This window comes from Pezoporus wallicus, unplaced genomic scaffold (assembly GCF_028554395.1).
Source record: "Pezoporus wallicus isolate ANWC-B61680 ecotype Strahan unplaced genomic scaffold, APGP_CSIRO_Pwel_v1 contig_6665, whole genome shotgun sequence".
NCBI lineage: Eukaryota > Metazoa > Chordata > Aves > Psittaciformes > Psittacidae > Pezoporus > Pezoporus wallicus.
This window is the reverse complement of record NW_026636967.1, coordinates 506,280-531,443: the sequence shown is the minus strand read 5'-3', so window position 1 is coordinate 531,443 and position 25,164 is coordinate 506,280. Positions and strand designations below refer to the sequence as shown.

The 25,164-nt window shown below is 54.2% G+C and overlaps 2 protein-coding genes across 3 annotated transcripts; both read right to left on the bottom strand.

The window, feature by feature from the left end:
- Nucleotides 1–1,799: 1,799 nt before the first annotated feature.
- On the bottom strand, nt 1,800–8,391 carry HSD17B7 (hydroxysteroid 17-beta dehydrogenase 7). 2 transcript variants are annotated; one of them, XM_057402417.1, is made up of 10 exons: nt 8,357–8,391; nt 8,010–8,213; nt 7,837–7,929; nt 6,824–6,938; nt 6,117–6,311; nt 4,880–4,984; nt 3,789–3,845; nt 3,145–3,243; nt 2,621–2,753; nt 1,800–2,450 (listed from the first exon to the last, which is right to left on the bottom strand). In XM_057402417.1, the coding sequence occupies exons 1-9, from the start codon at nt 8,389–8,391 to the stop codon at nt 2,658–2,660; spliced, it is 999 nt and encodes a 332-aa protein (XP_057258400.1). In that variant the 3' UTR covers nt 1,800–2,450; nt 2,621–2,657. The 2 variants fall into 2 exon arrangements, with proteins under 2 accessions (XP_057258400.1, XP_057258399.1); XM_057402416.1 differs by having other exon boundaries at nt 1,800–2,753.
- Nucleotides 8,392–9,956: 1,565 nt separating this feature from the next.
- Nucleotides 9,957–23,673, bottom strand: DDR2 (discoidin domain receptor tyrosine kinase 2). Its single transcript, XM_057402415.1, has 17 exons — nt 22,805–23,673; nt 19,388–19,470; nt 17,397–17,499; nt 17,041–17,272; nt 16,813–16,960; nt 16,554–16,659; nt 15,976–16,159; nt 15,662–15,905; nt 15,475–15,537; nt 15,199–15,329; nt 14,469–14,679; nt 13,763–13,986; nt 13,509–13,645; nt 12,915–13,106; nt 12,564–12,792; nt 11,895–12,044; nt 9,957–11,414 (listed from the first exon to the last, which is right to left on the bottom strand). Exons 2-17 carry the CDS (start codon nt 19,458–19,460, stop codon nt 11,277–11,279), a joined length of 2,565 nt encoding a protein of 854 aa, XP_057258398.1. The 5' UTR covers nt 19,461–19,470; nt 22,805–23,673; the 3' UTR covers nt 9,957–11,276.
- Between the last annotated feature and the right edge of the window lie 1,491 nt (nt 23,674–25,164).

Genomic DNA, 25,164 nt, shown 5'->3' with positions numbered 1-25,164 from the left:
AGCATCCCTTGGGTCAGGCAAGGTTCACAGAGGGCAACAAGCAACTGAGCGACCTCCTGCCCTTTGGACAGTCTCCATTTCAAGCACCAGGTTCTACCTGTGCTTTCAGGGTGAAAGACAAAACCTGAGAGGTGGTTACAGTTCCCATCCCACAGAACAGCCCTACCCCGTGGATGTAAAGGTGCCCAGTTTCTCACAACATGGAGGAGAGGAGCAGAAGATGAAGTCAAGGCACAGCCAGGTTTTCTTCTACAGAAGGGCATGGACAGTGGTGGCTGTGGTCATAAAAGCAGGCAGAAACCCCTATATAGCAATGGGGTCCTGTGACAAATGCTGTAGGACACTAGAGCACCTCCTCCAACAGGACAGTCTTCTGGAGACACTTGGGTTGATCATGCATCTCTAGCTCCATGCAGCACCATACCCACAGGAAACCACAAACATTATCCCATCTTTCCAGGTTGCCCAATCTCTTATGGGCTTAACTTGTGCTTTGTCACCTCTTCTTACTTCTTCATGTAACTCTGTTTGAGTGGGAAGATGAGCTAGAGAACCCCAAAGGCTACTTTTCATCTGCACATACCATAACCACATGCTTGCAGCAGATCCCCAACTCCCAATCCCACACTTGCATCTCCCAGTATGTGACATACATCACAGTGCAAGAGGTGCCTTCACAACATCTAAGGTGAAACTAAAACATGCAGCAGGCTGAGCTCAGGCACAGCAGGACAGAAACACATGGTCTCTAACCCTGAGCTCCAAATACTCAAGGGAGAGGTACAGGGTGCTTTTAAGATGAGCCCAGAAGCCCATTCATAGCTCTACTCGACACCAGCATCACAACTAACTCAAAGATTGGTTCTGGTGCCTCACACGATCTCTCCCCTCACCAGTTTCTGCATGCTCCATATGAAAAAAGCACTCACTCCATCCCATCAGGCACAACTTCCCCTGATAAATACCCAGCTTCAGCCCACAGACACACACCCGAGTGAAGAAAAAACACAACCACCAATGAAAACCTCAAAGGTTCTTCCCGTGGTCATCAAACTCTGCCCACCCTAGAATTTTGCCACTTCATTCCAGGCTTAATAAAGGTCCACGTAAGCACATCCCAATCTTCTTCACAACTCTGAACAGCTACAGCCATAGCAAGAAGTTCCACTCCACAATGGCCAACTCCTCATTCTGTCCTGTTGTCAGGGCAAACCAGTACATTCCCACACACACTAATGCTGGTAACTCAGATACACAAGGGCTGAGCTAGAAGTGCTGCACAGCCTAAAGTCAAGACTGAGCTATTTCTGCTACAAACCACACCATACCAGCAGTACTCCTCTGCTTTGCAGAGCTGCTCAAAAACCGTGGAGGGCGAGAATAAAAGCAAGCACAGCCTCCCTCCTAACCTCACCTGGCCTCTGCCAGGTCCCAGGAAAGTGCCCAGGAACACTGCAATACCAGTCATTATGTGACACATGAGGGTGAGCAAGCACCAGAGACATCCATGTCTCCCAAGTGCCTAAGGCTGGGAAACAGTCTCAGACACCCCACAGGTGCTCAACACACAAAACCACACTGAAGTCTTCACAAGTCATTCCTGCCTTTCATTAACTAGAAGAAACAAGAGAAGCAAGACCAAAGAGGTGGCTGACAGCCTTCCTACAGAGGAAGAGACCTCACACTTCCCAGGTATACACAGGCTTCTTGTGCAAGGCAACAAACCAACCTCCCTTTCAGCCCTCCAAGTCAAAAGCAGCCAGCTACTGGATTAAAAACACCATTGCAGCCAGGAAAAGTCAGTTCCAATAATTTATTCATTGCAGAATTTGAAGTACACCAGGTACTTGAAGTTCCCCAGGATAGGCAACAGGAAGAATACTTGGTACAGTAAATTCCTATAAAAAGAGTTAGATATGTAAAATAACATGGTAACCTCTCACTCTTGCTACAAACAGAGCAGACCAGCCCTGAGCGCAGGTTAACATCAACAGCTTCAGTTTCTGCAGTCAGTTGTGGTTAGAACCTTTACAGCCCCACACCCAGGGTAGAGCAAGGCATCTATCCTCACAGCTGAGGCAAGTGGTGCTCTTCTGAGGCCAGTTCTTCAGGAGCTTGGCTTCACATGATGGTCAGAGCCTGACTTCCAGTAAGGTTCAATCTTGGTGAGCACATCTGTAAAGCTAGCCCCAGATTCGGTGTACAAGTGTAAAAGGAGTTCTTCTGAAGATGAGCCTTCAAGTACTTCAGGATCAGCCATCGGTAATGCGTGTAGAGCCAAAACACAGGACAGAACTCCACAGTGCTGCCTTTCGTGTGCTAAGCCAGATTTAAACCACGTGTTTTGAGGCTGTTTCCAAACTGTGCGCAGTGCAGGCATGCTTTTGCAAGACACTTCTTTGCAACTGTGTTAAGACAGTCTCCACCTACTCTAGGTCTCCAGTTTTATGCTAGAAAAAAATCCCATACCAAAAAGATTAAGTTTTCCTCTTCAGTTTTCACATTTCCATTTTCAGGAATTGTTCACCTTCTGTTGAAAAGGAAGACTGGGTCTGAAGCCACATGCCTGCAGAACAGCAGGCAACACAAGAGGCACCAGAATGAAGAAAGCCCATATTACCCATCTGAGACTGTTATTCCACTTAAATTGGTTTTACTTAATCCAGGAGATCACTGTATTTCTCTAGAGTCTGCTTCTCCAGTTCCAAGAGCTTTCCATACAGTTTCTCAGCAGTTTCTTCATCCACATCAAACTGGAAGACAGTAAGAATAGCACTGTGAGACATCACTTTGGTGGCAGCTAGCAGAGACACTGAAGTCAGCTCTGGGGATAGGCAAGGTGCATCTCCAGAGCTTCCACAATCACAGTGAGGCAATTAAAGGCATCTGTCACAAGCCAGAACATGTTCTGGGGAAGCATCATTATACACTCATCCTTCATTGTCTTCCAAACTCCAGCCTGAGCCAGGAGTTACTGTAGGAAGCCTTGCAGATAACCCCACATCCCTCCTTACTGTTCAGCATTCAACATTTTGTTTCCATTCCAGCCACAGGACACCCTTGGCACCAACCCTTCCATGCAAGGCAGATGGCAGACCCTTAGCCAAGCCCCCCCCGGAAGCAGAAAGCTGCTGCTCTGTGTACCTTTCTGGGCTCCACATAGCTCTTCCCCAGTCCAGAAGTACAGCTGTGGTACTTGACAAGTGCATCCAGGTGCTCTGGCTTCTGTTTGAAGAGCCACACCTAGGAAAAAACAGCCCAAACATGTACAAGTCCAGTGCACAGTGTCCCAGCCAAGCCTGTAACCAAGGACCCAACTGCCACTGGACACAGGAGAACACACCTCAGATGCTTTCACCACACAGAGGAAGATTTGCTATCTAGAGAAATAGTTCTGAGCTGTCTCCTCTCAGCTGTGACCTGCTCAAGCCAACAGTAAAACATGTTTATGTCCCAGTGCTAAACCACTAAAGCAGTTCAACATGGCTAAACTTGCTCACTGCTGTACTTGAGGCACACTGTTACGTGCCTCCATTCCCTGTGCCTGCATGTCTGCCAGCAGGGACAGCAGTGTCCTCCCAGCTGAGATGGAAAGAAAAGCCTTTTTCCAAAAGAAATTGTTTTTATGAAGGTATAATGCATCACCTGCCAGATCAGCCCCATTCACAGCTGGTCCCCCAGCACTCACTGCTGCATGCTGTTCAGGGCTGAACTACGTCACCCACCCACCAGCCTTATTGAGGGGCTCACTGCTCAGCAGACCCAAAATCAAGTTGTGAACTACTTACATGAGCTTCTGCTCCATTATACGGGGTCAAAGTATAAGTTTTGGCAAAAAAGCGGATCTGAGGGGAAAAGAAGCATGACAATCTGTATTGTGGCCCAAGGTTTCTCCGGCCAGCCCTCCATAGCCCAGCCACACCAGATAATCTACCAGAAGCAGCAATGCTTCTAAAAGCTGACTACAGTTAATACCACACGCTTATGACTAAAGCATCCCTCTATAACCACAAACTATTTTCTGAAGCCACCCACCGGATCAGCTAGCCTCACTCTATGCTCCCACATTGAGCTCACCCCCAAAGCAAGAGGCAACAGGCCACACATATACACTGCAGGCACCTCCTCTTGAACGGTTTCAAGAACACAAATGGCAGGAGGCAGAGAGGATCTATAATACTGCCAGCCCCGAGGACAACTGAGAAGGCATTTCCTCTCCGCTGCCAGGAGAAACGTGATCCATGAGGATCAGCTTAAGCGGAAAGACCAATCTTGCAGCAAGAGCATCAAGGCTCAGAGCAGGCAACCTTCAGGAACAGAACTGTAGTGAACCTGAAAAGGTGAAGTCCAGAGGAAGAAAGAGAAGGAAAGCTTTAAGAAAGCAAGGGAAACAGCAACGAAGAGCAGGAGGTTTTGCTTTCCAGAGAGACAGAAAGAGAGTAAGAGATGCTGTCTTCTAGAGGGATGAAAGGAACATGGTAAAATACACTGTTCTAGAAACAAATGGCATTTCAAAGCACAGGGGCCAAGTTTTGTCCTGAGCTCTGCTACCACCAAAATGACAAACAGTTTCACAAGCCCGAGCAGGCTGGGAAACCTAAGGGGAGCCTTGACAAATGCTGCTATGGCTGAAGAGCCAAGCCCTGGCTCTATGTACAGTGCTGTCCAGCACCAAATCTCCAAACTCAGCTTGGGAATTCAGGCCCCAAGGTGCCAAAAGGAAAGGTTTGCAGAGAGGTCAGCCTGCCTAATCCAACAGAAGGAAGAGCTGTATAGCAGAAAGGGTTGCAAGGAGCCAGAAGCACACTGCACATTACTTGCAGAAGTATATGACAGCAGGGCTACCTCAACACTAAAACCAGCCAGGAGATCCACTCACCAACCACATGATGGGCATTAGCAGCTTCCACAGAAAAACTGGTAATATTCTGTAGGTCATGTTAGACATAACAAGACCAGGACAAACAACACTGGAATACAGACCCTGCAAAGAAGAAACCCAATCAGTGTGTAAATACATAACAGTTAAAGAACAGAACATACTCCTTGCCTTCTAATACTTCTCAGCAAGAAGCTGAAGGTGACTATAGAGACCAGTTAATAGTAGATACTCCCCAAAGTCATTAGTGAGTGATTAGATGTAGCAATTTCTGAAAGGCTCAAATTGGAGACGTTTACGTTAAAACTGTGCCCATTGCAAGACCACCAGACTGATGTGTTAGGAGGCTATGCCTTCACAACCTCACACTGCAGTCCCCATGCAGCTCAACAGCAACAATAGCAGTCATCCCAGAAATTACAGCCCACAGATCAAAGGTTACCTCACCTTTAAGAGAAGGGTTCTGCCTTCTAGGACCAAAACATTTTCTCCTGAAGTATTTCAAGAGTGCAATCACTATCACTGGACTAGGGCTGCAGCTTGGCAACAAAAGCCAGCAATCCCCTATGACAGGGAAGGCAGGTTGCTCACACATGGTAGTGCGACAAACTTGAATAGCAGCATGGAGCCATCAGGACAGACAGCAGAGCCTGCATGTCAAGTGCTTGCAGGCAAAGCTGCCAGAGCAGCTTTGTTCTGATAGGCAGGTACACCTGAAAAGAGCAGCAGCTCTTTGCTCTTTAAGACCAATTATTTGGTCTGAAAAGTCAGCTAGAACTTGCAAGGCAGGGACCACTCCTAAAATTCTTCTGCTTTCAGAAGTTTCTGACAAAAGCCCCAGAAGCAACATAAGGAAGAAGTTCTTTGCTGTGAGGGTGCTGAGGCACTGGAACCGGTTGCCCAGAGAAGTGGCAAATGCTCCATCTCTGGCAGTGTTCAACACCAGTTTGGACAGAGCCTTGGGTGACATGGTTTAGTGTGAGACATCCCTGCCCATGGCAGGCGGGTTGGAAATACATGATCTTAGGGTCTTTTCCAACCCTAACTATTCTATGATTCTATGATTCTTCACTACACACAACAGCAGTTCAACTTTGGCCTCCATTTAGTTCTTAAATGCACATTAAGGAATATCAGTTTTCTGTGAATGAATGTAACCAGGTAACAACAATGTAATGATAATTATAAATAGTAGGAGCTCATTAGGTTTCTTCAGACATGCAAGCCCCATCATCACCTGCTTATTAAATTTCCTGTTCAGAACCACACTTGTCAGGTCAGTAGCATATTTGGAGGAACTGTATGATTCCTGCCCCTTGGCATGCTGATAGTCAGAGAGGCTGAAGGCAGACTCCCTAGCATTGCTGGAAGAGGTCCAGATGAGTCGTGAAGGCTTTTCGTTACCACAGAGTAGAGACTCAAGTTGACGAACCTGCAAAAGAATTGCTAACTTAATTAACACCATGATTTTCAAGTGTTACAGTATAGCTTTATAGTTCTTAAAAGCTGTGAGCTATCTGAGGTTTCTTGGACAGTCTTCCCTACAGGAGCCAGAAACAGCCACTGCTCAGGTACAGCTTCAGCCTAAGGAACACTTACAAGCAGCCACCATTCTCCTGCACAGCTCAGTTAAGCACTTCAGAATTTAACACAGCCAAGCCTTGGTATTCACCCTGGACAGAGAGAACTACATATGGTTTACCTCTATCCACTGGCTAACTACAGCAGTCTCAAACTTACATTAACCCTTGAAATGACTATCACCATTTATTGCTACTTAAATGAAGCCTGAGACCACTGCCCTGTCATTCATTATCTGCCAAGCTGTAGCTTGCATCAGCAGCTGAACCTGTGAGATAGAACTGATTCACTACCACTGCCTGGACCCATCTCTACTGACATCAACCAGCAGGCCAAGGGCTCAATCTTCATATGCAGTCTCACCAGAATAAAGTGTCCAAAGAGGTTGGTGGCAAACACCTCCTGAAGTCCATCTCCATTCAGCCTGTCCGTCTGGGTCATTACACCTTCTGCAGTGGTCAGCATGTGAAGTAACTTCCTGGAAGCCAAAAGACAGGAGATGAGCGTTGCTAGGAAGCACCTACTGCTCTCCCACTTCAGCCCTTCAGAAGTATCCCTCACCTCACAGGCTACATGTGGACTCTGGTTTCACCTTCAAGGGTTCTATTAAGCCATGAAAAAAAAATGGCTTGGAAAAGCTTATATCAGCCCCTTTATTTGCAAGTGTCTCAATACTGACTAGACCAGAGAAGACTTGCCCCTTCTTTCAATTCATCACAATAAAGTACCATTAAAAAAAACCCATAAATTCTTGCTCTTCCATTCCACAGTTAGGTAATACAGTCAAGCTCCACCATGGAACCATTGCCCTAGGGCCATGCTTAATTCAGGTAAGGAAAGCAATCTAACATCCATGTTCAACACCCCCAACAACTGCTTTGGACACAATGCAAGTCACTTTCCTCCTTAACTCAACCTCCTCACTTTGCTTACAGAATAGCAATGCCTATACCAGCATCAAGTATTAGCTTCACAAAATACCATGATGTACAGCTGAGAACAACAAAAACCTACAGTGGAACCAAAACACAAGAAAAGAGAACCTATAAGAACAACCTACACCTCCCCAGCAACACACCAGCATTTTTCACTCAGTACTTAATGCCAGGAGCTGCAGGCTTTGGGTGAACTCTTGTCCCCCCATCCACCAGGCCTCACACTAGGGATCAGAAACAGCACTAGGTGCCTTAGAGTACCCTGGCGCTACACCCAGCAGCCAAACCTACACATCCCACAGCAATGTGCCCTGTGTCACACTGGGAAAGAGACAGGATCATCTTCAGCCCTGGACCCACAAGCGTGCCTTGGCTATGATGCCGCCAGCAGCACATACCACCCACAAAGCCAGGGCTAGACCCCCACCCAAAACCTCTTACCCGGTAAGGAGACCATGCCAGAGTGCCTTGAAGTTAACGTGTGGATTGGGCATTATCCCAGCATTGAGGTAGACGAAGTCCAGCCGCTGAAACCTGAGTGGGAAAGAACAGAGGGGTGAGGGGCAGAGGGTGGACAGGAGGGTCCGGTGGGGCAGAGAACAGCCACCCAATACCTGCAGCGGAGCTCACGGGCAACACGCAGCACGGAAGCCAGGCTACCCAGGTCCACTTCCACGGTGGAAACCTGTGCTGCAGGGTGGGTTTCTAGGATGAGGTCTCGCGTGGCTTCGCTCTTCTGGGAGTTGCGGCAGGCGATACAGAGATGGATACGGCCATCCTCCTCCAGCAGCCGCCGGCACAACGCCAACCCCACGCCGCTGCAACAGGGTACGGTGTCAGGTACAACGCTGGCGGGCAGGGACGAGCCGAGGGCGGGCCGGGCCGGGTCAAACCAAGCCTGTTCCGGCCCGCCCCACCCCGCACTGTTACGGCTGCTCCATCACCCAGTGCCGCCGCTTACCTGCTAGCACCGGTCACCAGCACCACCCGCTCCATCGCTCATCGCGTCATAGGATTGCAGGATCACGGGATCGTTTAGGTTGGAAAAGACCCTTAAGATCATCAAGTCCAACCATTACCCCAGCACTGCCGAGACCATCACTAAAACATGTCACTGAGGGCCTCATCTACACGGTTTTTACACTCCCAGGGACAGTGACTCCACCACTTCTCTGGGCAGCCTGTTCCAATGCCTGATCACCCTCTCTGTGAAGAAATCTTTCCTAATATCCAGTCTAAACCTCCCCTGGTGCAGCTTGAGGCCGTTACCTCTTGTCCTGTCACTTGTTACTTGGGAGGAGAGACTGACCCCCACCTCACTCTATCCTCCTTTCAGGCAGCTGTAGATAGCAATAACATCCCCCCTGAGCCTTCTCATCTCCAGGCTAAACAGCCCCCATTCCCTCAGCCGTTCCTCACAGGACTTGTGCTCCAAGCCCTTCACCAGCTCTGTTGTGTTGCCCTTCTCTGGACCCGCTCCAGCACCTCAATGTCTCTCTCGTGAGGGCTCCAGAACTGAGCTCAGGTTTCAAGGTGCAGCTTCACCAGCACCAAGTACTGTCCTGGCCCTGCTGACCATGCTATTGCTGATACAGGACAGGATGCTGTTGGCCTTGTCTGCCTGGGCCAAGCTGGCCCTCTACCCCCCCCATCCTTTGCCACAGAGGGACATTCCACAGAGGAACAGAAATGCCACCAGGTCACTATTTCCTGGTGCTGCAGAGTCGAGTGCACTGACCCTGCCAGAGATCTCAGCTGCAGCCCTGCTCCTGGTGGGGCTGGTGTTCCAGCTGGAGCAGGGGCAGACACAGCAGCCCCCAGCTGCTCTCCAAGCACCCTGACATGCTATTTAGCCCTAGGGCCATGCACACCAGATACAGAACACACAGGCACAGAGCCCCAGGGCTCAGGTCAGTGGGAGCTGCAGTGCCCACAGGGCACATGTGCCCCTATCCCGCCTGGTGATCCCAGCTGACAGCTTGCTGAGACAGGCTGGGAGAGGCCATGATGCACCCTGAGCAGGGAGAGGGCACTGAAGGCAGCGGCAGATGGGTACAAATTCCGTGCCATGAACAAAACCTGTCCTCACTCTTGCTTCAGCCACAGAGCACCGTTCTGCCACATGCTATGTTCTCAGCAAGGAGGAGAGGAAGAGGGAGAAGACCTCCTCAGCCACAGCTAGCAGGATCATGTGTGAGGAGCCAATTAGCCTCTTCACAGAGCACAGCCCTCTACTGCTGTCCCTCCCCTCCCAGACCCACTGTCCCACCTCGGTCCATGCTGATGGACATCTGATATGGATGTTGAGCCTCAGACTCCCTCCCTGTCACCCAAAGAGATGGGCAACTTGTATGGCTCAATTTGAGGGTTTCTTGAGCATTCTTCCTCCATCTCTTACTCTGTTACCTGCATGCACTCCTCCAAGCTCCCACACACACAGTGCAGCCCACAAGCCCCCTGCCAGGCAGGTACTGGGCAGGTTCCCAGGGATCCCCAGAGAGGAGGAGAGCTGCCTTCTGAAGTGCCACAAGGAAACCATGCAAACAGATTCACGTAGCAAGTGTTTCTTCAGCGGGTTTGCCCCTATATGTAGGTGCATCTACTGAATATATACATGCCTTAGCAATAGTATAGTAGAAACTGTGCCACGCGTGAATTGATGGTGCTGAACTAATGCATACAAAAGTATGGAGGGGTCCATGTACCCTCTAAGTACAACGTTTCTCCTGTCTGGTCACAGGAAGGTCCAGTTCTGGGTCATGGCAGGTAACCTGCTGGGGCTCCTGCAGGGCACATGGCTCTGGCAGCTGCCCAGTTTGTTCATGGAGCTGCTGGATTCAGGGGCATGGACTGGTGCCAGACTGCTGCGGGATGCTCAGGGCAGCAAAGTCCAGCCCCAGCGCTTCAGCTGAGCTGTGACCTCTGGCCCCAGAGCCATGGAGGGACGGGGTGCCCACTGCTCCATGCACACGGGCTGTTGCAGGCTTGGGCATCAGCAAAAGCTCTGCTATGTGCATTCCTCTCCTGGTAGGTGAAGACTCAGGAGAGGAGGACTGGTAGATTTCCCCTTGGAGGTGAAAGGTGCTAACATCCTGCTGCCAGCTGTTGCACAAGCACCTGAGGGGCATCCAAAATGCATTTCACGGGCAGTTGAGCAGCTCTGGAGTGCTGTGTTTTTGATGACCTGCTCATCAAACAGTTGGGAGTAAGTGAGAGGTCAGTAAGAGGATGTCCTCTTGGCTCGCCTTTTGCTGGGCAGGCAGCAAGGAGCTGGGAGTGCTGTCAGGTTTCTCTCTGTGCAACCAGGGTCTGGCTGGCAGGGACGGAGCTTCCTCCCCCTCCATGTGACATGTCCAAAGCCCAAAATGTCCAGAGAGTTTTTGGTTTTGCCCTATAATTGCACAGCCTGCTGTGAGCCAGTGGCAATCCCCGCTCCTCCTCAAGCAGGTAGTGGCTGCTAGACAGTCCCTGTTTCCAGCATGCACATACCCACATGCATTCCTTTTCCAGGCCTCACAAATTGGCTGGGAGCTTCCACACAGAGAAAGTCCAGCTGATGTTCCTCCCCTCCAACCAGGGGAGAGAAGCCATTCTGTTCTGGTCACTGTCACCAAGAACACGCTGTGTCAATAAATAACCCTCATCATAGCCCACGTTGCTCCCAGGCTCAGCTCAGCAAGTGAACGGGAAGTCTGAGTCGTCCCACGCCGTGTCCTTCCTTGCTGCCCTTGGGGTTTTCCTCTGAGGCTTCACTGTACAATGAGAACAAGACCAGCTGCCCGGGTTTTATTGCTAAGTCCAAGTGAAGTGGCTTCAGTTTGCATATGGGGCTCCTCTGGGGATGGGGAGGGATGGGGACCGGGCTGGTGGGGAGCAAAGGGTCATTCTTCACTGGCTGACTCTTGAAGGAGGCGATGGATGTCCTGGAAGGAGGGACGGTCTTTAGTGTCCCGTCTCCAGCAGCTCAGCATTAGCTTATAGACTGAGTCAGGGCAAAGTGCAGGCTGGGGAAGGTAGGTCTTCAAAACAAGAGGCAAAGATGACAAAGGGAGAGAGTTACTACATGGAAACAGAATAGCAAACTGCTCCTGGGGAGCCCCATTTCCTCATGCACCAGGGTGAGAGGGCTGTGCTGCTGTGTGTTCAGGGGGAAGGGAAACCCCAGATGGCATAGTGGGGCCTGGGGACACCTGCTCATGTCTCCCAGCCCATAGGGGTCAGCAGGCAAGCAATGCCTTGGGCTGTGTGAAATGCAGGGTTTGCCATACAGGGCCCTTTCCAGAGGAGCTCTTGTCCCATAATTCCCTCATAGCCAAGCTCAGTATCTGGTCACCTTGAAGTCTTTCCCCAGGTCCCTGGTGTTCCAGATGCACTGCTACCTGTCTTGTCCCATCCTGTCTCATTCCATCCCAACCCATCCTGTCACATCCTGTCCTGTCTTGTCCTGTCCCATCCCATCCTGTCCCATCCCATCCCATCCCATCCCATCCTGTCCCTACCTGCCTGCCCTGGTCCCGGAAGAACTCGCCGGTGTTCTCAATGACCTGCTCATCAGAGAACTGGGAGTAGGGCTGCTCCCGGCAGAGCGTGAAGGTCTCCCACAGCGTCACACCGAATGCCCACACATCACTGGCCGTTGTGAACTTGCCCTGCCAGAGGGAGCAGAGCGGGATTGGGCATGGGCATTATCCCATCCTGCTCCATAGGCCCGACAGGCACAGGTTTTGAAACCTCTTTCTGCACGCTTCAGCTTCCAGATCTGTGCCCAGAGTGGTCCAGCTTGGTCTTGCAGACCTGCTCTCTGCCTGGGGCCAGACCCTGCAGAGATCTGGGTCTGGCTTGCAGCAACTGCTCTAAGAGCTGAGGCTTGGTAAGGTCCCAGTTCCCTTCAAAGATAAAAAGCAACCCTGCTCCCTCTTTCTACTGACCGTGGCCAGTAGAAAATGTCAAGCATCCTGCTCAAAAGCTGGGCACCAGGACACTCAAGATCAGTGTAGTCCCCCCATCCCACCTTGGAAAAGCTGCTACCACTCCTGCTTTCTGCATGCTTCACCCCAAAGCTGGGCTGCAGGAAGGAGAGACTTCCCCATCCATTCTGCACCCACCAGCCTGAGGAAGAAGCTGAGATTAGCTCCAGTGTCCACCAGAGGAGCTGAGTCCCCACTTACCAGCAGGATGCTCTCCCAGGACATCCACCGGATAGGGAGCACTGCCCGCCCCTGGATGCGGTAGTAGTCCCCACTGTAGAGATTCCTGCTCATGCCGAAGTCAGCTATCTTGATGGTGTACCGCTTCCCCACCAGGCAGTTGCGAGTGGCCAAGTCTCGGTGCACGAAGTTCAGGGAGGAGAGGTACTTCATGCCTGAGGCTATCTGGGTGGCCATGAACCGCAGGTCACTGTAGGTGGCAGGAGGGGACAAGGGAGGACTGAGGTGGTAGGCAGGATGGCAAGCGAGGTGCCCCACAGGGTGCCTGGAGCAGGCAGCCCTGTCCCCCCAACCTGTCCCAGGCAGCACTACCTGACAGTTGGCACTTGGCTGGCAGGGGAGCTGCCTGCTTGCTGTCGGGACAGGAACTGGTTGAGGTCTCCATTCTCCATGTACTCGGTGATCATGCAGAGCGGGTCATCCGTGATGCACACTGCCAGCAGCCGGATGATGTTGGGGTCCTTCAGCCGTGACATGATCTTGATTTCCTTCAGAAAATCATTCCTTTCCGGAACAGAAACCACACGGATCGGACAGACAGACCCAGAGAGGCCCGGAGGTGTGCATGGACCAGCTGAGCATGCTACCCACCCACCCAAGCCTTATGGGGAACCCTGCGGGTCCCCTCCCCTGGGACTGGGGACATAAGGGGAGCCCTGGACTGATCCACACTTGGCTGCGGGATGGGTAGATGGGGCACTGGGGAGCTGGCTAGGACCAGCAAGGACCAAGAGTCCTGAACTGCAGCAGCAAAGCGCCCCCAGAGAGCTCAGACATGTAGCCCTCACAGTTGCACTGAGCTCCTGACCACTGAAGGCAGAGGATGCTTTCCAGGTGTCCTGGCTTTCCTGGAGGGTTCTAAGAGGGGGCAGAATACTGGGGTGTGTGCACCCCCCAGCCTCATACCTGGCATTTTTGTTGGCATCTGCTCGCAGCATCTTCACAGCCACTAGCACAGGGCAGTTGGAGCTCGCATCCAAGCCCTCCAAGGCAAAGTCCTTGCCCGTGAACTTGTCCATCCCCTCCACTTCACAGAGGTGCACCTGGAGGGGGACAAGAGGCAGCCATTACCTCTGCTGACTGACAGCCTCTGCCAGCCCCCACAAACTGGGAAGAGCCTTGCCTGAGCCCTGCTCAGGGCAGGTTCAGCACACACTCACCTCCCCAAACTGGCCTTCCCCCAGCTTCTCTTTGAAGGTCAGCAGCTTCCTGGGGAACTCCTCAACAGCCACGTCCTTACCAGAGAGCAGGTCCATGGTGAGGGCTGGCACCGAGTAGGTGTTGCTGCCTGTCACACCCTGCAGGTTCACGATGTCGGCCTCGGCATAGTGGGGGACACCCTCTGGGACACTGGCTTGAGACGGCTTCACAGGGCCACTGCAGCCTGGGAAGGTACAGCAGGGCCAGCCCTGCCATCGGTGTCCTGCCCTGCACCCTCTGCTCATGCTCCAGCCACTGGCTTCTCCATCCCAGTCCTCCCCAGAGCCCCTGCACTGCCCCAGCATGGCTGGGCTCCTGCAGACACCACAGGATGCTCTGATCCTTCCCCATGACTGACAAATGCACCAAGTACCAGCTGAACAGGGATCACTGCCTGACTGACCTCCAGGTCACTGAGAAAGAGAGGCCAGAGCATCCCAAGGATTGTGGTGGGGACACAGCACAGCCTGGCACTGATGTTCCTCTCAGCCAAAAGCTTTGTATGACATCTGAGAGGGGTATGTGCAGGAGCTTGTGTGACCTCCCACCTCACTTCTATGTGCCAAAATGTTTGGAGATTGGCCAAAAGCCAAAAGCTGGGGCTGGGGAGCTGCTGGGGAGCAGACTTGATGCAGGCTCTAAGCACGAGTGTCCCCCAGCTCTCACCCATGTCCTCCTCCCCCGTTGTGAACTCAGGCAGCTTGCGGATCAGGCGGGAGGGCTCCTGGTAGTCGGGTCCCAGGGGAAATATGCGGTCATAGGTGGAATTGGACTCCTGCTCGCTGGAGGAGGAGGAACGGTTGTGGTTGAACATGCTGGATTCGCTGGGCAGGGAGAGGCTGACGGTCATTTCGTCATCCAGCATCCTTCGTGATGCCTGTGAGAGGGGGTAAGGGAGGAGAGAGCTGGGACAGGGGTTCCCTGCAGCACTGGTGGGATGGGGTCTTCTGTGCTATGTGGCACCACGGCCGTGCCCAGCCCCAAGCTCCCCTCTCTAGTGCCCTGTTCCAGGGCTGCAGCACCAGTCTGGGAAAGACATTTGTCCTGATGTACCCCCCTTCTATTTTCTGCCTCTATGGCAAAGAGCTTGGTTTCATCACTTCTATGACTGCCCTCAGTTGGCCAGGGCTGCAGTGAGACCCCCGTGGGCTCCTCTTTCTCAGCCCAGTTTCAGGACAGAGGGATGGACAATCATGCAAGTCCCAAAGTTCCCGCTTTGCTAAGCTAAATCCCCTTGCTTGGGAGATGGGTGCAAACCACAGCCTTCCCTAGGCCAAGAAGGAAGCATCAGATCCTGCATGGAGTCTGCTTTCCCCGTGCTGAGATCCCAGCAGAACCTGCCCAGGATGAGCCCACCGCCCCAGGCACCTCAACGGCCCCCCCGGTGCTTGCCCACCTTCTCCAGCATCTTCTGCCAGAACTGCCTCCACAATATGATGACAATGATGGCCACTAGGATGAAGATGATGGCCACCAGGCACCCGATCAGGATACGCGTGTTGCTGTCGTCCACCTTGAGCGTGGGGTCTGGCAGGAGAAGGGGACAACAAGAGTCAGTCATGCTGGGGTTTGGGGAGAGCCCCTGCCCCTTTCCTCCATCAGATGAGGCAGAGCCCCCCTGCCCGAGGATCACCCTACCCAGCTCAAGGTGATGCGCTTTTCAATGCCCTACCATAAGTGGTGGGAACCATGGGCACCTCAGGGGGGACCAATGAGTTGTTGTACATGGCTGCATCTGGCAAGGGAAAAGAGGGGAGTATCAGGGCGGGAGGCATGCATGGGTGCCCCACAGCCCCACTCCCTCCATCAACATTCCCCCTGGAGGGGACAGTCCCTGTGGGGCTCATGGTGGTGGGTACCCGACTGGAAGGTGATCTCGCTGAACATCATCCAAGCATCAGCAAAGTAGTACTGGCACTTGATGGCGCTGGCCATGCGGTGGAGCAGAGGCACGGTGACAAAGCGGGCGCTGGGGTTCACATCATCCAGCACCAGCACTGAGGAGACGGCACTGGGCTCCCACTCACTGGCATCAGCACGGAAGTAACACTGCACCTCCTTGAAGATCTTCACCCCTTTGGCAAACATGTTGTTGCAGTGGACCTGTGGGGCAGCCCGTCAGTGTGGCCATGGTGGGGGACAGGGACAGGGTGCAGGTGGGGGGCATGCGGACCTTCATGGCGGTGAAGTTCCTGATGCGGTCAAACTCAAAGGTGATCTCCACGTAGCCTCCAGCCGTGCTCTCATTGCGCCAACCAACGTAGTCATAGCCCGGCCAGACGTGGTACTCATGTGTCTGAGTGAAGTCGTCCAGCCCCGACACCCCATCTGTCAGCTGGCCCAGGCCCTCTGTCATGCTGGTGTGTGTGAGGGGGGAAAGGCAGCATGACTCTTGCCAGCCCCACAAACCTGCCCCCACTCAGCATATCTCCCCCCACCAGCAGCTCCTCACAGCCCCTGGGAAACCCTTGTTCTTTTTGATGTTCTCTCTGAAAAAAGGCTATGGGATGCTGGACATACAGTGCAGTTAGTGTAAATCCAAGAGAAGGGATGGGGGTGCTTTCCCCATCATGCTGAACCCATCATGATGTGCAGCCTCCCAGAGCTGGCCATGTCCCCTGATTCAGGGAGACCCCAAATATTTGCTCTGCTGAGGATCAGCACATCAGCCTGCCAACACAGGGAAGAAACACTGCCATCCACTCCTGCCCACTGCAGCACCCACAACATGCAGTCTCACTCAGGCCTCACCTGTACCCGAATGCCCCATCATACACCGAGTCGTTCAGGTAGATGACAGTGCCCCCAGGAAGGATGAGCTGCTGCCCAGCCGGCGCATTGTAGGACACCAACCCGTCTGCAGGAAGGGGGGGGATAAGTGGCTGCCCATGCCAGACATACAGTTGCTGGTGAGCCCAGGCCAGCCCCTAGTGGGGTGGACAGCCCCCAGTGGGACAGACAGCCCCAAAGCTGGACTCTGGGGATATAGGCACAGGACCCCACCACGCACCCAGCCAGACGCAGCCGTACACCTCCACACGCAGGCAGACATTCATGGAGTGGTCAGTGACGGGGATGAAGCGGATGAAGCGGGCGATAAGGGGTGGCTCCAAGTCCTTGAGGACGATGTCATAGGGGTTGGAGTTTCCATCCAGCACCTGGGGCAGAGGAGCATGGTGGGGATGGGCAGGTGCAGACCCCACCATCCACCCTGTGCAGCCCCATCCTACTTCCTCACCTGCTTCCCATGCCGGTTCCTCCAGGAGATCCAGCGAGTGCCATCCCGGCTGTAGTTGATCTTATACATGGGAGCAAACTCATTGCCATGGCCCCCAGCATGGCGTCCCTGGGTGCCCACCAGGGTGATGAAGTGCAGGGCATGCAGGTCGATCTGCAGGAACTCCTTCAGGTCATCGGGCTCCACCGGGACCTCGGGACACCAGGCTCCATCGCCATCCTCTGAGTCCAGCCTGCAAACCAAGAGCAGAAAAGCCATTCGCAGGTGGCCAAAGCCAGCCCCATGTCCCCCTTCTGCCCCTCCGTGAAAGCTCAGAAGACCCTGCTGTGGCTGTCACAGCAGAGTCCCATACTCACCGTCCATACTTGGCAGCTGTGGACTCAGACCACTGGCTGGATGCTGAGATGTCCTCATCGGGGATGTGCCCACCTGACATTCCCAAGGGGTACCGGCACACAGCTGCAATGAGACCATCAGGGTACTGAGCAGGCATCCCTCCTTGCCTCTCCGGCAGAGACAAGTGCTGAAATATGGCCTGACACTGCCAGGGCTGGGCACTTCCACAATGCCACAGCACCACAGACCAGGCAGCTCAGGCACAGTGCTCTCCATGCCTCAGGCTTACAGAGTGGGGACAAAGCACTATGGGATGGTCCTGGACAGTCAGGTACTGCCTAAGTAGGTGGAGCCAAGGGTTGCAAGTGAATGCCAGAGCAGCCTGAAAGCAAAGCTGAGAGCAAGGGTAAGCAGTGCTCCAAGGTCTGCTTGGACACACCTGGTCCCTGTCCCCAGAGATCCCTTCAGCCTTGCTGGCAAGCATTCAGATGCGGTGGAGGGAGAGCCTGTGGGTTGGCACTGCTGTCCCCACACTAGTTCTGGGGGGTAACCGGTGGGCTCATTCCAGAGGCCACTTACCCCCAAAAAACAGCTACAGCCGTGCTGCCCCACTGCTCCCTTCACCTTCCAGGGGGATGACAAAGGCGGGCACTCACCCTCCCTGCTGGCCCCATGGCTCCCATCATCAGCCCTGCTCCCTGCCCAGCTGTGAGTGGAAAAGTACCCAGGGTGTTGAGTGGGCTGCATCCCCGAGCGACAGCCAGTTCCCCCCGCACCGCATCCACACCGCTTCCCAGGAGTTATTTTCTCACTCCCAGCTGCCAGGAGCGCTGCTGAAAGGCCGTCTTGTTTGGCCTGTTTACCATCTGGCCACTGGCTCCAGCCCGCAGCGCTACCCCTGCACACCGCCCCGAGCAAACACCCACACCAAGGTGGCAGGGCCAGGCCAGGGTGCAGGCTTGGGGCTGCCCCTGCCACACCAGCAATGAGCCCCAATGTGCGGTGCCACCTGGCAGCCAGCTCCCGTCCCCAGGTGCCTGTGCCACCACAACAGAGAGGGACCATCTCCTACATCCAACAGAGGGGTGGGCACATCTTCAGAATGAGCACAGTGGGGAGCTTCTTCTCTTGTCCCCATCACTCCCACCACTCTCAACACTCTTCTGAGCCTCTGCAGAGTGCAGCTCCATTTTCCCATTTAATTCTTGACAAACACAGAGCCAAGCCCAGCTCCTATGCCCTGGGTATAAAACAACCCTGGCTAGGCAAAGCCAACACTGCCAGCCCTGGATGGCTGCAGAAGAAACAGGATTGCTTCCCTAAGCACCGTGCAACCTCTGGGGAAGACCCATCAAACTTCCCACGGATGGAAGAAGCCTTTGAAGGGACTTGTTACAGGGATACCCCAGGGAAACCCTGACGCACTGAAGGAGCCTGGGCTGCGTGTCCACCCCTGCAATGCAGGACAGGGCTGAGCCCTTCCAAAACAACCATTTAAATACACTTCTCTTGCTGACGTCCAGAGCAGTGTTGTGGTTTCTGAGCAGAAGCCAGGCACCTGGTCAAGCTGCTTCACTGAAGCCAACCTTGGTTTGTTGGGAAACTGCCAAAGAAAGCACATCCCAGGCAGCAAACAATACCCTGGTGCCTTCCTTCTGCATGCTGCAGCCTCAAAACTGAGCAGGCCTGATGAGCCCCTAATGGAGAAGGGCCGCATGCAGAGCCCAGGGCTCCAGCTGCAGGACTTTGCCCATACCTCAATGTCCCTCCATCCTGCCAGTGCCAGGACAGACACCTGTGGCACACAGAGGATGCTTTCTTAGTCACGGGTGGTGGCTGAGCTGCGTGCCGTGCAGCAGAGAGCCCAGGCAGGCATGGGCTTGGGGGCCATCACACACTGCTCCCAGAGATGGTGCAGATGACATGAGCCCAAGCTCAGACACCCTAGTAAGAGCACAGCACAGGAAAACAGACCTCACGGCTCCTGCAGCCTGGTTCCCATCTCACTTACCTGGGTTGACCTGGGCTCTTGCGGTCTGCAGGACGCACAGCAGCAGCAGGGCTGGTCTGGGGCAGGCCGGCATGTCGGCAGTTCTGCGGAGACAGGGGAGTCCTCGTCACGCTGAGGCGGCTGAGCCGTGAGTAATGCTGGTCCTGCTTGGGGTGGCCAGCTGAGGATGGGAGGGCTTCCCCAGCATGAGTGTCCCACCTCAGCCTCGGAGGAGAGCAGAGCCCCAACCCTCACATCTGTGGTGGTGGTCAAAGGGGTCCCAGTGTCCATCCCCTCCGCCACCAGCTCTCCAAGAGCCATGGCACGCCGTACCCCTGGAGCTGGCCACATAAATTGGGCGCAGGATGCGCATGAACCTCCCAGGGCTCCGCTTGGGGTTGGTGCCATCTGGCTCCATGGACGGGCAGAAAGGCTCCAGCTGGGCCGCCCGCTTTTGGGTGGCTTTGAAAGCAAGACGTTGCACAATCCCATCATGAAACAAAATGATAGCACGTTGCAACACTCAGTTTTCCTGCCTTCCGGCTCAGGAGAGGTAATAGCAGATAATCACCGAGATTTACACCGTTTTTATTGTGGCTGATCTCTACAGCTGAGCGGATCTCAAGGACATGCATGATGCAAAGTATGGGCGTGGGAGCCAGCTTGCACCTGGTGCCTCTAGGGCAATGTAGGATGGGGCTTGTAGGGACCTGGGGGCCATAGAATCATAGAATACTTAGGGTTGGAAAGGACCTTAAGATCATCAAGTTCCAATCCCCCTGCCATGGGCAGGGACATCTCACACTAGAACATGTCACTCAAGGCCCTGTTCATTCTGGCATCCCTTATTTGCCAAGGAGACATTTGTTCTCCTGGGATAGCCCTTAACACAAGCACTGGATGCAGATTAGACCTCTTTTTATTAAAAAAAAGGATATTTTAATCTTGTTTGCATGCAGATTAACCTTTGCAGGAACAATTTACTAACCTGGGGGTTAAAAACACCATAGGATTTGGCCAAATGGGACCTGCCTGCATTTGAATGCTGGGATAAATCCCATCTGAGTCCTATCACACCAGGGATGGCTGGGCTGGCAGGTCCCCAGGTTGGCCCAACACCAGCAGCTCTGCAAGTTCATGCCTGCTTGTGGGGACCTACAGCCTTGTCTCTACTGCCAAGAGAAAACCCAAATCCGCCCTGAACCAGTTGCCATATGTCAAATGTCCCCATCCCGTGCAGCCCAGGTGGGAGGTGCTGGATATGGTCCTGCTTGCTGGCAAAGCTAGGGCTTGCCACTGCAGGAGTGAGGCAGGCTTGCTCTGACCATGTCAGCACCCAGGTGAGCGCAAAGCACTGAGAGCTGCCTCCCGCATCCTGCTGCTGGGTTCACCGGAGGCTTCTGCTAAACATCAGGAGGTACAAATGAACACCCCGACTTAAGGTGACTTTCGGTGATTTTTTCCCTATTTTTTTTTTTAAAGCACACGTGTAGTTTGCTTCTTTTCTATTCCCAGCTGGGAAAGTTTAGTTAGTTGCAACTAACTCAGCTGCAACCGGGAATTTCAACTGCATCGCTGAGAGGCACACTCAAGGCTCCTGCGTTTGATGATGACCAGTTCCCCCAACATTAAAAATCTCAATTTCCTTCTGCATTCCAAAAAAAATATCCAGGGATATTTTTTCCCACTATTCTTTCAGGCTGAGTAAACTCTTTCAGCATCAGGATACCAGATGCCATACTCTCCTGCAGGGAATGCATTTAAATTTAGTCTAATATAGGGAAAACTTCCCTGCGCAGCCATTGTGGCTCCTTGGGGGAGCAGAGCTGGGGGACACCAGGGAGACGGTGACTCGGGCACTGAGGTTGAGGCACAAGGTTGCATGGTCAAACTGGCCAAGCAGCACTGGCAACCCGGCTGGAAATCCTTTTTGTTCCATCGGCCCCGCACAAGGGATGGCTTTGCAACACTTTGTCTGAAAACGTTTGCTGAAAACACTCAAATCACTGGAAATTTTTAGCACAGAGAGTTTCTGGAGCTCCTCCCTGGCGTCGCACGGCCTTGGGAGCTTCCCTCAGCCACTACTTTTATTTCCGCCCCCCCTTCTTATTTTCCCCTTTCTTATTCTACTGAAATCACCAGGGAAAAATTAGCAGGAAAAACAAATGAAATCCACATTTGTTTACAGACAAATCACACCCGAGCCATGGTCCCTCTCACTGCCATCCCATGCCGGATGGTGAAGTTCCCAGCTCGCTTCCCAAGTGGGCACTGCCATCCTCACCAGCACCGGAGGAGTACCATCCATCTGAAAGGGGCTGGATGGCAGCGGTCCATATCCTGAACATCCCAGGTCCTGCACGTGGGTCTCCCAAGGCTCCTATTGCAGAGCCCATATCCTTCCACAGGGCTGGGGTATCCCCTCCTGCTGGCATGGCGGCCAAGTGGGACACACTGAGGCCACACTGGAGGGAATGTCCCTGAGAGGCAAGAGGCTCTCCCTGACCCTGGCTCATGACCCAAGGCATGCAGTGTTTTGGTAAGGGGGTTTGGGACCCCTATACCAGCTGGCACTACAGCCCCCAGCATGCTGTGGTGGCGGCGCAGCCTCGGCAGGAGCGCAGAGCAGCATGCCGGGATCCGTAGTCCTCTTCCACTCCAAAAATGCCATTTTAAACCTTCTCTGGGCTGAATGCAGCCCCATTTTCTCCAGTAGCAAGCACCTCCCCAGCCGCAGGCTGGCAGGCTCAGCTGGGGGCATCACAGCCGTACAGGGCGCAAGAAGTGGCCAGCACATCCTTGTGTCTGCCAGCTGCCCTGTGGAAACCTGCCAGCAGCACAGACCATGGCCATGGGGACAAAGTCCTGTGGGTCCTGCACCCAGCAAATGCTCCCCACCAGAGGAAACCTTGCACCCCTCCTCCCAGCTCTGTGCCACAGTGTCATCCCGCCAGTGTGGGGCTGAGAGCATCGCTCCTCTGCGGTGCAGGGATGGGAAGCTACAAGTGGGTCCCCAGCACCAGGATTTGAGGCAGGATGCTCAGGAGCACCAGACAGGTGGCCCTGTGTCTGCTCCCCAGTGTGACCTGGTGCCTGGCTGGGGGACCCTGGGGATAGCAGGGCCTCTCTGGCTGGAAGCACTGCCACCGGCTCTGCCAATAGACAGGCAGGAGCCGAGGACAGACACCAGGAAACACTGGCTTGGCACGGGGCAAGGGGGAAAACGCTGGCAGTAGGGAGAAAACTGGAGAGAAGGGGCTAACGTCACCTCCCCAGGTGGGGATGCTCCCTTGCTGCTGCCCCAGCCCCTTCCCAGGCAGACCCATACCCCAGCCCCTCTGCCCAGGCTCTGCCGCGGCTCATGGCCAACCCTGTGTCCCCCCAAAATCCCAAGTGTGGGGCAGCAAATTGCCCCCCAAGCACCTCAGAGGGACTCACCGGAGCGGTGGCGGGCGGGCTCCTCGCCCCTCACCCTGGCAGGGGGAGCCAGGCGAGGAGCAAACTTCCCCAGGCTGATGCAAGATGCCTCTGGGAGCGCGCTTGCATTCTGCGGATTCCTGGGAGGCAGCCAGAAATCCCACAATCCTACATCTTGCACATTTGGTTTCAATTAGGGAGCAGAGAGGGGGAGCCAGTCACCAATCCAGGCTGGCTTTTCGGCAGAGGTTATTTTCCTCAGCCCGAGGGAATGTGTGCAAGCTATAATTTACAGCAAAACCCATTCATAGCGCGAGAGAAAAAATAAAAAACTCCCCATGGCCGGTGAGGGAACTTAAAGCAAAAGGCAGTGTTTTGCTTTCTGGCACTCACGGGATGGCACACATGTCTGGGACCATCCTCTTGCATCACAGGGTGCAGGGGCCAGGCAAGACACCCCCAAAATGCCAGTGATGGGGTACTCCATAAGGCCCCATTGCTAGCCTGGAGGGTCTTGCATGGGCTGTCCCGCTCAGGGCCCTGGGTGGGAAGGAAGCCAGGTTCCTGCATGGGCACATGTGGCAAGGCCACTGTCCAGAGTGCCGGCTGGCCCCGGCACGTGGCGCAGAAGCAGCACTGGCAACCCGGGCTGCACGCTGAGCTCGTGGTTTTACATCACTTCCAGGCACTAGCTTGGCAGCGTGGCCACAGACTATGCAACGCGGCAGGGAGAAAACAATCACCAACATAATCAGCTCACACTGATTTTTGTGCAATAGCTAAATGCAATTAAAAACAAGTTAAAAATGTAATTATTTTTCTTTCAGATTAGTGTTTTGGCTGTATTTTATCCAGCACCCACACTGCTGTGGGAGGAAAGCTGCACCCCAGCAGCAGGCCAGTGGCTCCCAATACGTGCTCTTGTGAGCAAGGCACCCCACAGCCCCAGGGCTGTAGCCATGTTGCTAAAACAACCTCCTTGCCAGACTCCTGGCCTGCCTGCTCTCCAGGTGATAAAACAAGGCACTGGTGCCCTTGCTGCTGCCAGCAGAGAGCAGCTGCAATGCCAGCCCAGTCATGGGCACGATGAGAGGTATGGCAACAGGGCACAGCAGGCCAAGGCAGAGCACCTCTGGCCTGGCAGGGAGGGCAGGCAGGAGCAGGTTAGTGCAGTGCCTGCTGCAGGGCTCTGCACCAAGCCCTTGCTGCCCTACGTGCACACTGGCATGAACACCTCTCCTCCACCCCTGCTACCTGGAATTAGCACTCCGATAACTTGGCAGCACCCAGCATCACATTGCTCTATCCCAGGACATCCTACTGCGAAGGTGCTGGTGTGCAAACAGAGCCATAAAGCCAAAGGAGCGGTGTTCCCCCCGGTTCACCATGCAGCCCTTTGCTCCTGCCCAGCATTCCCCCAGCGTGGGCCACACTATGCTCCAGTTGCTGCCTGCTCCATGCCAAGAAGGAGCAGCTCCCCAAGGAGCAGAGATGTCCCTTCCTCACAGCAGCTGCTCCCAGGGCTTGTCAGAGCTGGTGGGCAGGGGGAGGTGGTGCAGACCACAAGACCACCCGCAGCAGCACTCTGCTCCAGCTCCTCACTCTGGCCCCCATCCCGGGCTGTCTCCCCTGGGATGCACAGCCGCCAGCCTGCCTTGGCCACACACAGCCCATCTGGCCCACGGTGAGCAACCAGCAGCCACCTGCACTGGCCAGGACCCCCCACATGGCCCCCACTTCCCAGGCACACACTGTGTGCAGAGCAGAGTGCTCAGCTGAGCTTGGGGTGCCCAAGAGCCACCATGGCACTCAGCGATTTGACAACTTCTCCAGCGGGGAGCAGTTTGAGCCCCAGTTCCAGCCCTGCAAGGGTAAATTCCTCCCCAGGCAGCGACAGGGCAGTGGGTGGCTGCGCACCCCACACCAGCGGCTATGGTAGGACTTGAGCAGGAGAGGATCTGGCCAAGCACCATCTCCTCTCCCAGACAGGAGGTGAGGCAGTAAGAGCTGCTCTGCCTGAGGCCATCAGGACACCATGCTCTGGGGCAGGAGCTGAGGAGCCCTCCCCAGGCAAGCAGAGGGCAGGTGGTGCTGCTGAAGGACACCAGGCTGGGCTGGTTGCACCCTGAGCACTCCAGCAGCGCAGCACACATGCCTGTTCATACCTGCTTAAGGTGTGCCACTGTTTGCAGAAATTCAAGAGGAAAGTGAAGCTCTGCTTCCTCCAGAGACACCCCAAAGAAGCACTGCAGGCCAGAGGACCTGCCTGCAGCAACCCCTGCTGTGCTGGGCAGAGCAGTGCACCTGGCATGACACAGTCAGACCTCTACTCTACATGAAGATCCTCTGTGAAAAGTCACCATCATTAAAACACCACGAGA